This window comes from Theobroma cacao, chromosome 4, assembly GCF_000208745.1.
Source record: "Theobroma cacao cultivar B97-61/B2 chromosome 4, Criollo_cocoa_genome_V2, whole genome shotgun sequence".
Taxonomy (NCBI): Eukaryota; Viridiplantae; Streptophyta; class Magnoliopsida; order Malvales; family Malvaceae; genus Theobroma; species Theobroma cacao.
Window position 1 is genome coordinate 27,553,471 of NC_030853.1, and position 15,609 is coordinate 27,569,079.

At 34.9% G+C, this 15,609-nt stretch overlaps 2 protein-coding genes across 2 annotated transcripts; one reads left to right on the top strand and one right to left on the bottom strand.

Annotated features, from left to right (window-relative positions):
* On the top strand, positions 667-5,612 carry LOC18602931 (mitogen-activated protein kinase kinase kinase NPK1). Its single transcript, XM_007034610.2, has 17 exons — positions 667-1,122; positions 1,211-1,249; positions 1,366-1,431; positions 1,515-1,625; positions 1,726-1,806; positions 1,885-1,962; positions 2,050-2,132; positions 2,537-2,615; positions 2,766-2,866; positions 3,072-3,111; positions 3,260-3,319; positions 3,393-3,439; positions 3,531-3,756; positions 3,840-4,073; positions 4,166-4,488; positions 4,582-4,649; positions 5,038-5,612. Exons 1-17 carry the CDS (start codon positions 829-831, stop codon positions 5,139-5,141), a joined length of 2,034 nt encoding a protein of 677 aa, XP_007034672.2. The 5' UTR covers positions 667-828; the 3' UTR covers positions 5,142-5,612.
* Positions 13,869-15,382, bottom strand: LOC18602933 (protein FANTASTIC FOUR 3). Its single transcript, XM_018118793.1, has one exon. The coding sequence runs from the start codon at positions 15,048-15,050 to the stop codon at positions 14,025-14,027; it is 1,026 nt and encodes a 341-aa protein (XP_017974282.1). The 5' UTR covers positions 15,051-15,382; the 3' UTR covers positions 13,869-14,024.

Genomic DNA, 15,609 nt, shown 5'->3' on the forward strand with positions numbered 1-15,609 from the left:
CAGAAATATTATTGTGAAGATCAATTCTGCGCGATAAATATGTTTAGATTCACATAAAAAGAATGAAACATTAAAAGTGCTAATTTTAATAATTTGTGGGTTAGAATTTTTAGTCATCTATCTCTATTAACAGAAAATTGAATGACATAAAAAATTATAAAAAGAGACTATTGTCTTAATTATAATAATAATATTTTTGTTGATTCAAACTATATATTTAAATCCCATATATAAATTCATACCTCTTCTTAGAAAGTAGAGATATTAATGATTTGAACCAAATTTAGGCATAACCTTCTAAAGAGCTAATCCAAACTCATTAAGCTTGAATTTTAGATTATAATGTAATAAAATATTTTCTTATTTTTTAGTAACATTTTTTAGGTTTGTTTTTGAATTATAAATTAAATAGAATCATTAAAAATATTTTAGTATGATTAATCCCGAATTGGGCCGCCCAGCCCATGAACTTATGACTTGAAAGTCCAAAATTAGTTTTTTTATTTGTTTAATGAAACCGTAAATATGTCCGTCTCACAACCAACCTTAACGGTCAGTAACATAAAAAACCCATTAACCCAAAAATTTTGAAAAAAATTATCTTTAACAGTTCAACGCGAAGCCATCATTTTACACATTTCTTTATTTTTGTTCAAAATTAAAAAATAAAAAATAAAAAACTCTTCGCTGTCCTCCTTTTTCCCTCTCATTTCAAATTTATCACTTTCACTCTGTCCTCCACTCTCTCGCTCTCTCTCTCGCAAACCCTAACAAATCGATATCGTTAAACAAACAAATCTAAGAAAAAGCGAAGATTCTTTAACTCTAATGCAGGATTTTGTTGGATCGGTTCGCCGATCCTTAGTCTTTCGGTCTTCGACGTCCGGCGACGATGTCGGTGGAGGACTTGGAGGCTTCGTTGAGAAGATCGGCGCCAGCATTCGCAGTTCGCGAATCGGCTTGTTCGCTAAGCCGCCGGCGCCGCCCGCCCTTCCTCCTGTTAGAAAAACGGATGCTCCGTCGATCCGGTGGCGGAAGGGCGAGTTGATCGGTTGTGGAGCTTTTGGTCGCGTCTATATGGGCATGAATCTTGACACGGGCGAGTTACTAGCAGTTAAACAAGTGAGTTACTTTCAATTGAGAGCGCAATCGTTTTGGTTTTGGTTTAAAAATTATACATTTTGATTTTTATTTATTTTTGCGGATGCAGGTTTTGATAGCGGCAAATGCTTCAAAGGAGAAAACTCAGGTAAAAAAAAAAGAAGGTTTTTTTGTCAATTATTTATTTAAAAATGAGTTCAAAACTATCAACTTAAGAACAAGTGGTAACTATTTTTGTTTTTTAATTGAAATGATTTTGGATAGGCCCATATTAGAGAGCTAGAAGAAGAAGTGAAGCTACTACAGAATCTATCACATCCAAATATAGTTGTAAGTACGATTTTTGTAATTTTATTTGAATTTTTCTGTGGTTTATTCATAAACTATTATCTTCTTCTTCTTTTTCTTGGTAGAGATATTTGGGCACTGCAAGAGAGGATGATTCGTTGAATATTTTATTGGAGTTTGTACCGGGTGGATCCATTTCCTCACTTTTGGGAAAGTTTGGATCTTTCCCTGAACCTGTAAGTTATTGTTTTTGTGCTTAAAATTTTAGAATGTTTGGCGTCCCCCTTTTCCCTGAGCCCATGATCTTACTTTTCGTATTTATATGCTAAAAAACAGGTTGTAAGAATGTATACAAAACAACTTTTATTGGGACTGGAATATCTTCACGAGAATAGAATTGTGCATAGGGACATAAAGGTACTTCATTTTTTCTCATAGAAAATTGTTGTGTGTTTGCTTGAGTGTGTTTGATTTGATGTTGAGCTATATATTCAGGGGGCAAACATTCTTGTGGATAACAAGGGATGCATCAAACTTGCAGACTTTGGTGCATCGAAGAAAGTTGTTGAGCTGGTAAGAAAACTATTTTTCTTTCTTTTGTATCATTATCTTTAAAGTTTCTTATTTTGTATTTGGAGTGATGACTTGCTGTTTCTTCAGGCCACAATAAATGGTGCCAAGTCAATGAAGGGAACTGTACATTGGATGGCTCCTGAAGTTGTTCTTCAAACTGGGCATAGCTTGTAAGAAAATTATGTAACTTCATTCTTATGGATCACACTTTTTCAAATTTGTTTGTAGACTGATATATTAGAATGTTTATGTTTTTTATACTCATGGTTTCTTTGTTTTTTCCCCTCTAAAAAAAATTCTCTCTTGACTTTTACTAACAAAAAGGTCTGAGGGATCAGCTGCTAGAATCTTTTTCATGTATTGAAAAATTTTTATTTTCTAAAACAGAAATGGGTATACAATATAAGCAGCTTAAGATAAATTATTTCAAAAATCTCTTGCTCCAGATCTAGACCATATAGTGGTGCAGCATATGTTTGCTTCCTCTTCCTCAAAAGAATAAAATAGAGTTTCATGCTAGTAGTCCTGCTATCTGATCTTAGCAACTTATTTATTTTGGACTTCACTTTCTTAGCTCTGCTGATATATGGAGTGTTGGATGTACTGTGATTGAGATGGCTACTGGAAAGCCCCCATGGAGCCAATTTCAGGAGGTAAGCACTTGAAGCTGCTAGAAAGCCTTTATAAGTTGGATATATTAGAATGATCTAACATAACAAAAAATATTAGAGTGATCTAATTGTAGACTGGATTTGGCATGTAATTTTTCCTTAGCTTAAAGACTGAACTGGTGTCTCTTTCAGGTTGCTGCTCTCTTCCATATTGGGACGACTAAATCTCATCCACCAATCCCTGACCATCTCTCCTTTGCAGCAAAGGACTTTTTGTTAAAATGCCTACAGGGGTACATTCTTGATATCCTTTTTTCTAGTGTTCTTACAGTTTTGTGTTTTCTTTATCCATCCTTTGTTTCTTGAAAAGGCCAATAAAGCAGTTGAATATTTATATGGAATTTTCTGATATGTAAACTTCAATAAGTTTTTGCCAAGTTATTTTTAATAGTTGCAATTTTGTACAATCAACTCTTACACTCATCATTTTGGTGCCAGTGAACCAGGATTAAGACCTAGTGCATCAGACTTGCTGCAGGTAATTTCAAATCATTGACCATTTTTTGCCTGAATACTTCATAGAATAGTCTTAAACTGTTATAATACATGCATGTAGCCATGGATATGATTACATATGTTAAATTTTGCTAACTCATGATTTATTGTCTTTATCTAAATATATGCAGCACCCTTTTGTCACTGGAAATTATCAGGAACCTCATCTGTTGTTTCGCAACTCAATTATGGTAAATCTGATTGCATTCAGCTTTATTTGTTTGATCTTTCTATTCTTTTAACCTTTCTTTATCAATTTATCAGGAACCTGGAAATCTGGTGATGACATCTGGGATAAACCTGAGAAGCTCGTATGTGTCTCCACTGCATGGATTATATATATTTCTTTTTTTCTTTTTTTTTAAGGTTAAATTTGACGCTTGAAATTATATTGAGTCACAGCATAAATTCGGAGATCAGGTCAACCTGCACAGGCTTAAAGGACGTTTGTGAAATGGGTAGTGTGAGGTGCTCTACAGTATATCCTGGGAAATTATCAGAACCAGGGTCCTATTGGAGGGGAAGCAACTGTGATGATGACATGTGTCAGATAGATGACAAGGATGATCTTGACTTTGGTGCTTCAGTAAAGTTCAAGTCTATTTTAGCATCCGCTGACTTGAATAAAGTAATCATCTGCTCTTGAACTACATATTTTTGTTTTGATGCTTTTAATTTGCTTGATAAAAATGCTTAATTATTTATTTGCAGAGTTTTAATCCCATGTGTGAACCCACAGAAGACTGGTCATGCAAATTAGATGGAAGCTCAGAGCCACGGAGAAGTGGAGTAAACATGTCTTTGGGTGAAACGGTAGAAGCTGCCAGCAGTCCTCAAATGTCTGGTAAGGCGGAGAATGATTTTAGTTTTCCATGTGGACCATCAGCAGTTGATGATGAAGAAGAAGTTACAGAGTCAAAAATTAGAGCCTTCCTGGATGAAAAGGTTCTTTCTTATTAGAAATACAATAATAATTTTTTTGTGTTGCCATGAGATCTTGTGTGATAGAAGCTAATTTGGTACTTTTCTTTAATCAGGCTCTAGAACTTAAGAAGCTGCAATCTCCTTTATATGAAGAGTTTTACAACACATTGAATGGTGGTCCTCCAACTCCTGTTGGAACTGCAAACGGTGAAAATGTTTTGAAATTACCTCCTAAAAGCAGGTCACCTAAGCGGCTGCCTAGCAGAAGACTCTCTGCAGTTGCTGATGCTGCCAACATAGCTAGCCCAAAGAGTCATACCAATCATTTGTCCAAGAATGCAGCTGTTCACGATCGGACTCTGCAAGAAATTGAGCCACCTCCTGTTGGGGAATGGAATGGGCTTCTCAATGCTCAGCAGGAGACAATTAGTCCTAGGTTTGTTAATACTTCTTTTAGATCTGATTCAGCTTATCTCCCACTTGCAAAAATGTTTCTGTCCTATTCTCTAATCTGAGAATGATATTGCAGCATGAGCTTTTCTGAGAGACAAAGGAGATGGAAAGAAGAGCTTGATCAAGAGCTTGAAAGGAAGAGAGGCAAGTTCGATTTCTCTGTACATTATTTCAAATTCATTTAAGCTTATTAAGAGATGTGGTTACAGTGTTTGAAACTTAAAACTGAAGTTAGCACTTTCTTAACTTTTGCATCATCATACATGGAGAGGTAATGATAAGGTTAATGCTACTTGCTAAATGAGGGAATGAGGAGTTCATAGTAGTTTAGTTCTTGTGTTTGGCATGACTCAAATTAAATCATGTTCTTCCATGACTTAATCTTGTTTGAATAGCTCAACAATGGGCCTCTGCTCTGTTTTTTCTCATGGCTAATATGACATTGTGCTTGTTTCTTGTTTGGTTAAAGGTCATACGTGTTCAGATAAGTTATTTCCCTTTAGAGGTCTAACAAGCAAAATGTCTATTGCAGAGATGCTGCGTCAGGCAGGTGTTGGAGGGAAGACATCATCTCCAAAGGATAAGTTTCTAGTTCGACAAAGAGAACAAATACGGTTTGCATTTCCTGGCAAGTAAATGTATGTACCTTACTTATATTTATGTTAGTGCCTAATGGAAATAAAAATCATGCCTTTCCATTGGGACTGTCCATTTCTGTATTCTATTTTTGGTGAGAATAGTGCCCCAATAATCTGTAGTGGTCACTCCGTTATATATGCTTGAGTAGCAGGCAGTATAATCTTCCTCCCTGCTATATCATGCCCTTGTTGTTCAGCAAAAGCAATTTAATATAAGCATTTGTGTATGCTTTTTACTTTTTCCTTTTTTTGTCCCTTACACTTCTTTAAACTGATGTATGTTACTGAAATTCAAACAAAGAAATGTAACCTTCCTTTTTTTTTTTTTTTTGAATTTTTGCTGAAACTATGACTTGTACAGTCCAACCTGGGTAAAGCAGGTACAAACATTGTAGCATTCTATGGTTATTATTAGGAAACAAAGGGAACATGGATCTTGTCATGTTTGATGCATGAGAATGCGCTTCAAGTATATCTTAGACAATGAAAGCTCTTTGCTTTATTTCTCCCGAATTGATTGATTGAGTTCACTCTTTCTATGGTAAGGTAAAAATGAAACAAAGAGCAAAATAAGAGAAGTAAGGCTTTGAAATAATGGGGGCACTTTATTTGGGTTGGGTCCAAATATGATTTTTTAGTTTAAAGGCCCATAGCATTTGGTTTCAATATGTTTTAAGCAGCACACATTTTAAAGGCCATGAAGCTTATTTAATAAAAAAAAAAAACTAGCCCAAAGAAGAAAATTTCATAATAATTGTATGCAATTTCCCTTATCAATATATTAACATAACATAAAATTTGTTATATTAATTTTATTTTTTTTTAATTTGTAAAAGACCTTTACTATATACTCAGCTTATTAATATATTCAACTTAGATGATGTTAACTGATTTGTAATTTCCAGCTTCCACTGTGGTTCCTTGCTTATTGCCAAGATTTCCCTGAGGCTCTAAGGGAGCTTATTGTGCTTTTAAATTCGGCAAGGTTATTTTTAAAAGAAAATTATTATTATTATTATTATTATTGGGTTAGAAAAGATATTAACTCTTTGTCTTTTAAAAAAATTGTATTATTATTTACTTACAATATCGTTGTTTATTTTTAATATCTTCGTATATTTCTTCCGACCATTTAACACATCTCTTTTCAAAATGATAATCAAGAGGCTGCTAGATTCATCCCCTGCCGGGCGAGGAGAAAAGAATATTGCACTTTTCACATCACATCATATAGCCAATTTGAATTCTATGCATTTATCTAGTACATGAATTCAAAATTTTTGAAAGAATCTTGAATAAGAACCTTTGTATATTTCTTCTTTCTGCTGCAGAGTGGGGGAGTCCAAAGATATTTGAAGTTATTGGTAGGCCTAAAGATGGATATATCTGACCAATAAGCGAAACGGATGTGAATGAAATAACTGTGTTTGATCTGCTTACCATAACTTGAATCCTTCATGTTTCATGACTTTACGAGCTTAATTGCCTGCACCCAGTCTGCTTTAATTCCTTGCTGTTTCACCTGCCCATTATTCCATGCTACAAAACAATAATGAAAACATGGTTTTTGAACTAAACATTGATGGTTTAAAACGAAATCATTATTCGTTGAAGTCAAAGACGCATTTTGTGGAGATAGGAGAGAACAAAAGGAAGTGTTGAGCCACCCAAGCTTGAGTACGGGCCGCCCTTAAATTGTCTTCTTGCTTCCTAAATTATGTACAGGATGGAACCTGTCTTGGCACGGTTTTCTGTCAAAAAGATCCCAAAAAATCTCTATAAAAATTCCTCTTGTTCCCCAACTTCGATGGTATTCATCTGGGGGAATTTTTATTATGTTGGTAGGTGAGGTCAAAAATATAATGAAAAGTTAACTATAACTTTTACCATCTATGTTTTTCCTTTTATGCATGGAGAGCGGAAGGTTTTCAGGAAAAACAGAAAGCAGCATGGAGGAAAGCAGGAAAAGCACACTTTATTTGATTGATCACTTAACTGCTTGACATGATAAGAAGAGACCAAAGTGCATGAAAGAAATAAAGAGTGATGTTTTATGTAGGTTGAGGTGGGGACTTCTTTTTTTCCTTTCTATGGCAAATAGAAAGAAAAGAGATCCTGCAGATGTGAAAGACCCAGATCCTGGGAGATTGCTTGATTGTGAAATAGTAAATCAATATATATAGCAGACATAATGATGAACCCAAATATCTGGTATTATTATTTGTTTTACTACATGTGAGTTTAGGGTACAAATGGGAGGCAACCCATTTGTTTCTTGAACAGCCATCCGATTTCATAAACTTGTAATTAGTTCATCTTATTTTCAAAATGAGAAATGAAAGACTCAATTGATCTGGAAACTTAGGGTTGTTGTTGTAACATTCTTGCACAAATTTCATTCAATTAAACAAAGCCTACAAGAAATTATGGAATTGAAACTAAAAATTAGTTGATTGATTGATTATTTTTCTAATGGAATGTTCATTGAGTTAATTTTTATGGTTTAATTTAAGAAATAGTAAAGCCATGATGGGCTGCCTTGATTGATAACCTTGGCCAAGAAAACCAAAGAATTCACCATTCTTCTGCTATTTTTTTTCCCTCAAATTTTCTTTTCGTTTCCTTTCTAGGCTAAAAAGATCATCCTACTTGGCTACTTCATTTAGATTTTACAAGAAGATACCAAGATTTTTTTTTTCTTGATTATGGCATAAGTCTTGTAAGCATATTAGATTCATTTGAATATTCTCATTGTAAAAACTACAAAAGTATCGATCAAAAGTGATCCTAATTGCCTAACTTTTCTCACTTTTCTCTTTCCAAAAGCAAATATAACCAGAAAATTGAACCGCCCAGCCCTCCTCTCTCTCTCTCTCCTGCCCCTTTTGCAGCATAAAACACAAAGCATTTCATGCCTTTGGAACTGCCAACAAAAATCTAAAAAGGATAAGCACATAATCTCTAGTGGTCCTAATTGAAAGCCAAGCTTAATTCTTCATTTGTTCTTATGTTTCTTTCTTTTCTTTTCTTTTTTTCTTTACCTCTCCAGCTATAATTCAACTTGAGTGTGAGTCTAAAGGAACCCAATTTTTCTTTCTTTTCTTCCAAGATCTCTCTCTCTCTCTCTCTCTCTTTCTATATATATATATATATATATATATATATAGATTAGTGCTACATTAATGAACATGACTTTTTCCATAGCCCCAAGCAATTTATGAGATTTGCACTCAGGGAAAGAGACAATGGGGTGACATAGATGGCATTAATGAAAGGAAATGAGGATTGAAGGAGGTTCAATTGCTTTTATGTGGAATTTTCCATAGAGATGTGACCATATGATTTTGCCACCACAAAAGTGATTGGAGAATCCAATTTTCATGTTTGAAAAGTAGAGAAGATTCCGATTATATTTCATTTTCTTTACATGTACATATATATTTGTGTGTGTAAATATGCATATACGCGTTGTCCTTAACACGTAACAAATTATTTATTTATGTGGTGAGATGGTCACATCAATAAATTTATTTATCCGTTTTTAATTTATTTTTAATTTTTATAATAAATTTGTATAAAAAAAGAAAAATAAATTTAATATCAAATTTTTAAACTTTTTACATAACGAATAATAATCTAGACATATTAAATCTAAAATTTACAGGTTCAATATTCTATAAAATACATAAAAAATACTTCATCTTCTTATAAATTAACCAAATCAAACTTTACTTTGTCCTCTCTTGTTATCACACACACCCGACAATGACTATCTAGCAACTACCTGTGTTTTTTCTTTAATTTCTTTCTTCAAGCAAGGATTTATGACACACACACACACATTATATTAATAATTGAAACATGGTGTTGTTCGTCGGCAGGGGCCTACTATATTATCCATTTATCCGAAGAGTGAAATAGTCAATTTTGTTGTCCCTTGGAGCAAGGGGACTTTCATCTCATTTGTGTCAAAGAATGGGTGTGGCTGCCTCGGATATTGGTGGTGGTGGTGGGGTCTGATGGAGGATGATGGGTAGCTTTTTCCCTTGACAGTGGTGGTGCTGGATCCTTTCCTTTTGTTGGTGACGCCATAACCAGGTTGACCCACAAAAACAGCTCCTTCATCTTTTTTCATTATGTGCCCTTTAAATTTCAATATTGTTTTTTTTCTCTTATTTTCATTGTTCCCCCAAAATTAACTTGAAATTTATTTATTTTTCCCCATCAATCACCTTCTCTGTACGCATACAAAAATTACAAATTCATTGTGAAAAAGCACATATGAGTGGCAAATGAAAACAAACAAACAAACAAACAAACCCCACTTAACAAAGGCGTAAGATAATCTTCCCCAACCCACATTTCCTTTCCAAAAGTAATGCACAATGCCTCAATAAGTGTAGTACGACCAATTGGCTTTCCAAAGTTTTTCTTTGGGTGGGGGAAAGATAGTGGAACTTTCTCTTCTTGTGGATACACAAAATGGAAACCAAAGATTTCCAACTCCTTAACAGCCAAGATTGCTCAAAGTAATGATAATGCCAAAAACATAAATTCTTCCAACTTTTTTTCTTCTTTGCAAATGTCCTAACTAAAAACTATTGGATTTGCCTAATATTCCAACAGGTGGCATGTCGTAATTGGTCGCCAGTCTATGAGATCAAGAATGATTTGTTGGATTGCATAAGAGCAAAAAAAAAATGCAGATACTTAATGGAAAAGGAAACAAAAAAAGAATCCAATTCAATGGAGATGTTAAATCCCTCAAGGTTGAACTTTTCCAAGTTGTATCAACTATTTGGAACTTTAATGTCTGATATCGTAATTTTCAAAAAGGAAAGAGGGGTTTATGCAATTTCTCAACTTTTCCTTTTCTTTGGACATATATATATATATATATATATATATATATAGATGGATAGACAGATAATTTTATAGATAAAGAATTTGTTGCTCCCCTTGCATCCAACTTTTTCTTTGCAATATTAATTTTGCTTTCTTTGTTTCCTTGCAATTCCATCACGTGTTTGCTGTGAAGAAAAAAAAAGTAATTATAAAAATGGAATTGCATTGCTTAATTAAATCCCAATTCATTTTGCTATAGGCAGCTCACTAAATTTTTTTTTTTTATAATTGAAAGAGAGGGGATTCGAACTCTATTCTTTAAACAGGGAGATTATGCACCAACTAATGATCAAATGCTTAAGTGCAGTCAACCTACTAAAATTTGTTATAAAGTTTTAAATAAATATTAGATCATATTGGATTAATTAAGGTCCATTGAATTAATTAATTTGTTATAACAAAAACAAAAGGAGGAAGAAAATAGAAAGAGGGGAGGATTAGATTTTGTGATCATATAAAAAGAAGAAAAGAAGATTTATATATATATATATATANTTTCTTTTTCTTGGCCAAAATCCCACATTTTTCTTTTGTTCGAATGACCTAAATATATGTATATATATTATATATATATATATATTTGTTGGAGAGAAGAAAAGAGAGGTTGAAATCAATCATTTTCTTTCTTTTTTTTTATAAGTTTTGCTGTCTAATTATATTGTTCATTTGAATTTGTGTAAACCATGCTCAAGACACGATGATGAATGCATGTTCACAGAAAGCAAAATCTGAATATCTGGTTTATGCCATGAATATATTATAAATTGATACCCCCAATATTTTACCATTTTCAGGGTCCTGCTTTCAATCCCTTCATACCCTTTTGGCTATCGAATATTACCCACTCATTGCATCCAACCAATTCTTGAAAAGGTTTAATCTTGAAGAAGATGTCCTCTCCTACAGCAGTCTGCAAGGACCACTCTATCTTTGTTTGCAGCAGTAGCAATAGGCTTTTTAACTTGAAAGGTTTAAAAGCCAGATATCTCAAGTCTTTTTAACTTGGCCTAACTGAACTTGACAATCTTCTTATGGAATGGAACGGCTAACTAATATGATACTGCATATCTCCTTACATGTATTGATGGAAATACAACCGATGACAAGGATGTAGCTATTGTACTTGTGTACATGTATGTAAGATATGGTTCTCTGTCAAATCACCCGACTTGAAATTGTTATGAGTTTATGTGGCACACATATATAGCCTATCTTCTTGTCGTCACTTTTCTCTTTCCCTTTTCCAGTTTAATGCTATTTTCATCTTTTATCTGTACAAATATATTGAACCATGACTGCACATATACCTTGACCATCAAGATACATAGATTGTACCACTGTGTAAGGGAAAGAGAAATTCGGAAATGTTTAATCAGAGTCACCCATATCAAGCCTAAAACTACGCGGGAAGGGAAACAAGTATCTGAATTTCCACCTTCCAAGTTCCAAGCTGCCCACATTCCCACAAACCTACGAACAAATGGTCGGTTTAAATAGTTGAAACAAAGACCAAAGTCGCCAGGCAAATCCTTAATTTGACTCTTAATCAAAATAAAAATAAAAAAAAAAAGGCAATCGCAGCACATGCAGAGATCATGGTACGGTTTCAACAAATTTCAACAGCCACAAAAGCCAGAGGAGAAAAAGAAGCTAAGCTATATGTGGATTAAGGTCGGTGGTGGGTGAGTGGTAAGTGCAGGGGGGTGAGAATACGACCCACCCCAGATACTAACTTCCCTCGTTTCACATGTAGGCTTTTTCTTCCTGGTCTGTTTTGGCAGAGAGCAAAGTGATTGCAGTCAGCAAAAACCCAAAAAAAATTTGGGTTTACTGTACCAGTAACAGTACTACACCAACTTGCTTGCACTTTTTATTCTGTTTCGATCGACCATTGCTTGCTGTGTGCTGCAAGCAAAAGCTAAGGCGTCCACCTCCCACCAAGTTGAGGCGACTCACCATTTTTAACCTTCGGGAGATAAAATCCAAGTCTTTTTCTGCTTGTGGTGGCCAGACTCTCATACTGTTGTAGAAAATTATTAAAACCCGAATATGCTTATGTAGATTTTATTCGGACGTACCGTACGGATGCGAATCTTCCTTAGATATTGTTTTGTTCCTGTTTTGGTTTGCCTCCTTTCCTTTTGCTCTTTTTTTTTTTCCTTTAACCCTTTTTATCTTTTTCTCTCTTTTCCTTTGGGGGAGGGATAACGGTAACAAAACAATGGCTGCAATCTTCTGAACACTGACCACTCCTGCTTGTTGTACTGGAAGAGCAAGAAAATTTGGACTCGAGATTTTAAATTTTTTTTTTCAAATTTTCGTAAATGTCAAAATTTTACTCATCACATTGCACCTATTCATGACGTTAAGATGAGTCAGATCATGCTCATCTTTATCTTTATCACAATCACCTACTGTATACGATGAGCTAGGTATTCACATGAACCCATAAACTTATTCCCTTCTATTCTGGCATATAATTATTATCTTTGAAACTGTTATATAATCAAAATGGACAAACTAATTAATAATTTAAGATTATAAGGATACATTTTAATCTTCAAAAGAATAAGTCATCGTGTAGATCAATATAATCACGTTACATAATAATAAGCTCGACAAATTAAAATATAAATAATAATTAAATTTGTCATGTCTGTTTTCATAATTCTACTATTTACATTAGTTTAATAGATTTATTGTTATTTATCTTGATCTTTTTGAGTTTTAATGATTATATGAAAATGGATTGATTAATTGATTAATAAGTATTTTTTTTGTTTATCTTTTTTTTTAATATTTCAAAGAAATTTATTTTTTTGATATGTTAAGACGATACTCTAAATAATTAAAATTTGAGATTTTAATTTTGAATTTTACGAGAAATAAAGATAAACGTTATGGAATCGGGTAAAATTACTTGTCGTCGTTATGTCAATCGATGTAATTATTTTCCTTCGGTTTGATGAATAGCAAAAGAAGAAATTTGACTCGTTTTTACAGTGCTTTGTATGAATGTTGTTGATTTGGTAAATGGTTCACTACACATTATTCAAATGTCGTACATCTCATGGAGTTACATTCAACGAACGTTTATCTCATGGAGTGATGGCCTTCATTTTTCAACGCATCTTTCTCCTGCGTTGCATCGGTTATTGCAATGCAAACAGGGTAGTTGACCTTACTGACAGCACCTCCTACGCCTTTTTCTTAGGAGAGATTCCTTGATTTCATAAAGGGACAAAAAGTATAACTAGACACAGTCCACTACATATTAAAGCAAGATAGTGTACTGTTTGCAAGAGTTTTATAGATTTTACTAGAAAAATTGTTACCCTATGCTAAGAAAGTGAAAGGTTTAAGATTCAAATCCACCCTTCCTCCCTCAACATTCTTATGTATGACCAAAGAAATAGTTTGAATTGTGTAACTGTGATTGAACCCCTTCGTTTTTTACTCAAATTTGAACCAAAATTTGTCACCCAAAGTACACATTAGGGAATCCAACCCAACAAAAAAAAAACCAAACTTAACTGCTGCCTGACATCATTTGGAACATTTGTGATAGTTAAACAACTAGGGGCCGGTTCCCAACCTCTCTCATATTATTTGTCGAGTTTGAAGGGTTTTTTTCTTTTTTAATTTGTGCACTTTGTTTTAAATGATTGATCAACGTGTTTCTCCTAAGAGTATATTACGAAGTATTTGATATTTACATTGAGTGTGGATGATGTCTTTGTCTTCACCTGCCCGTTTCTTAGAGAAAACACAAGAGTGAAGTTTGTGTTTTATATAAAGACGGGGAGAGAGAGAGGGCATCTTCAAATAACGATAATAACTACCTACCACAAGAACTTTCCTTGAAAGTCTAAACAGAGAAATTCAATAGGAAAAAAAGAGGGAGACAAAAAGGGAGAAGGACAAGATAAAAATTGTGGGGAATTTGATTATGGAGACAGAGATCCAAAATAAAACTTTAGGATGTAGCCACCCAAAAAGGCTCCCAATTTAACAATCCTTTGTTCTCATGTTCACCTTCTTTGCACCTCCCTCTGCCAGGACTTTGGAACTTTTTCAATCCCAATTCAGCCCCGACGTCCGCCCTTTTTCCATCCATACCCTCCTCCATGTATCCACTGTATTCCTCTTCCTCTGCCTCTTCCTCTTCTTCTTCTTCTTCTTCTTCTTCGGCTTCACAGTTGCTATCGTTTTCAAACTCTTCTTCTTTATTGTCTTCACTGCTTCCTTCACATTCATTGTCGGCTATTGCTTCTTTGTAGTCAAAACTTGAAGTAGAATCTTTCAAAAGGCACAGTCGAAGGCGGCCATTGCTTCGTTCAGCTTGAAAAAGAGTGTTTGCTGATGGGGCCTTGACGGCTTTGATTACTAACCTCCCGTCTTCACGGTGGGGCCTCACTTGAAGAGAGTCCGATCCACTTATCGTTGTCAGAGGAGGTGGAAAATTTCGAGAAGTTGCTTTCTTAGCTCCCAGCGGTTGACGCGATTTGTAATGCTTCCTTGTTGGAGAATTTCCGCCTTCAGAATCTGATGAAGACAATACGAAAATGCTGTCCTCAAGGATGTCACTGCCTGTCTCATTACCCAAGTTCTCAGTGCATAGTTCCAAGCTCTTCTCACTTAGTGTGGACAGAGAACGCTTGACCAAAGGATGAACATAAGTGTTTTCTTTCTCCACAATCTCTTTTGAGGATTGGGAGCAGGTGGCCAGAGCTTGGAGGAAGCTCCAGCCACCCGAGTCAGGACTTGAGGAAGTATGCTTATCAAGAAGAGAATCAGTTTTCTTGCTAACTTCTTCATCATAACAGCATTTCTCCTCAACCTCTTTGATGTTAGAATCAAAGCAACACGATTCAATGGCAAACTCGCGAGGCTGACTGAAGTGAGGTCTTGTTGAAGTTAACTTGAGCCTCAGTGCTCTTGGCTCGACCAGCTGGGACTCGAGACGTGACTGTAGGCCTTGGTGGCAGACAATCCTCGCCATAAGGGTAAGGCCTACGAGAAGAATGATAGAAAAAAAAAAAGAAAAGAAGTTTATAGAAATGAAAAGCGGAAGATCATAAAAATATGCAACTAGCTGGAAGGATATGTAGGCAGAGAAGAAACAGAGTCAGAGCCTTAGGAGAGCAAGGGAGGGGGAGAGGAGTAAAGAGGGCGTTGAACATGAGAGATAAGCGAGGGGTGGGGTGTGAATTTGTAGTCCCCCAAAAGTGCCAAAGGGGTATAGCGTAAAGAGGGGAGGGAGAGGGGGGGCCTTTTAACACCACTTGAATTATACAATCCTTAACCTGCCACACACTACAAAAGAGAATAAAGAAACGGAGAAAAGTAGCAAAAAAGGAAGCATTGTGTTTAATATATTTATTTAACTTGAATTAATGCAATTAAAATTTCAGCAACGAATTTCTTCCCTCAATCTCATGTGGGCAGAATTTTAGGTCTCTTGATGACGTACGTCCTTATCTTGGGCATGAATGTAGTTAAAGAGAGAGACAGATGGGGTGTAACAATAACATTGCTCCAAATTTACCAGCTTTGCTATA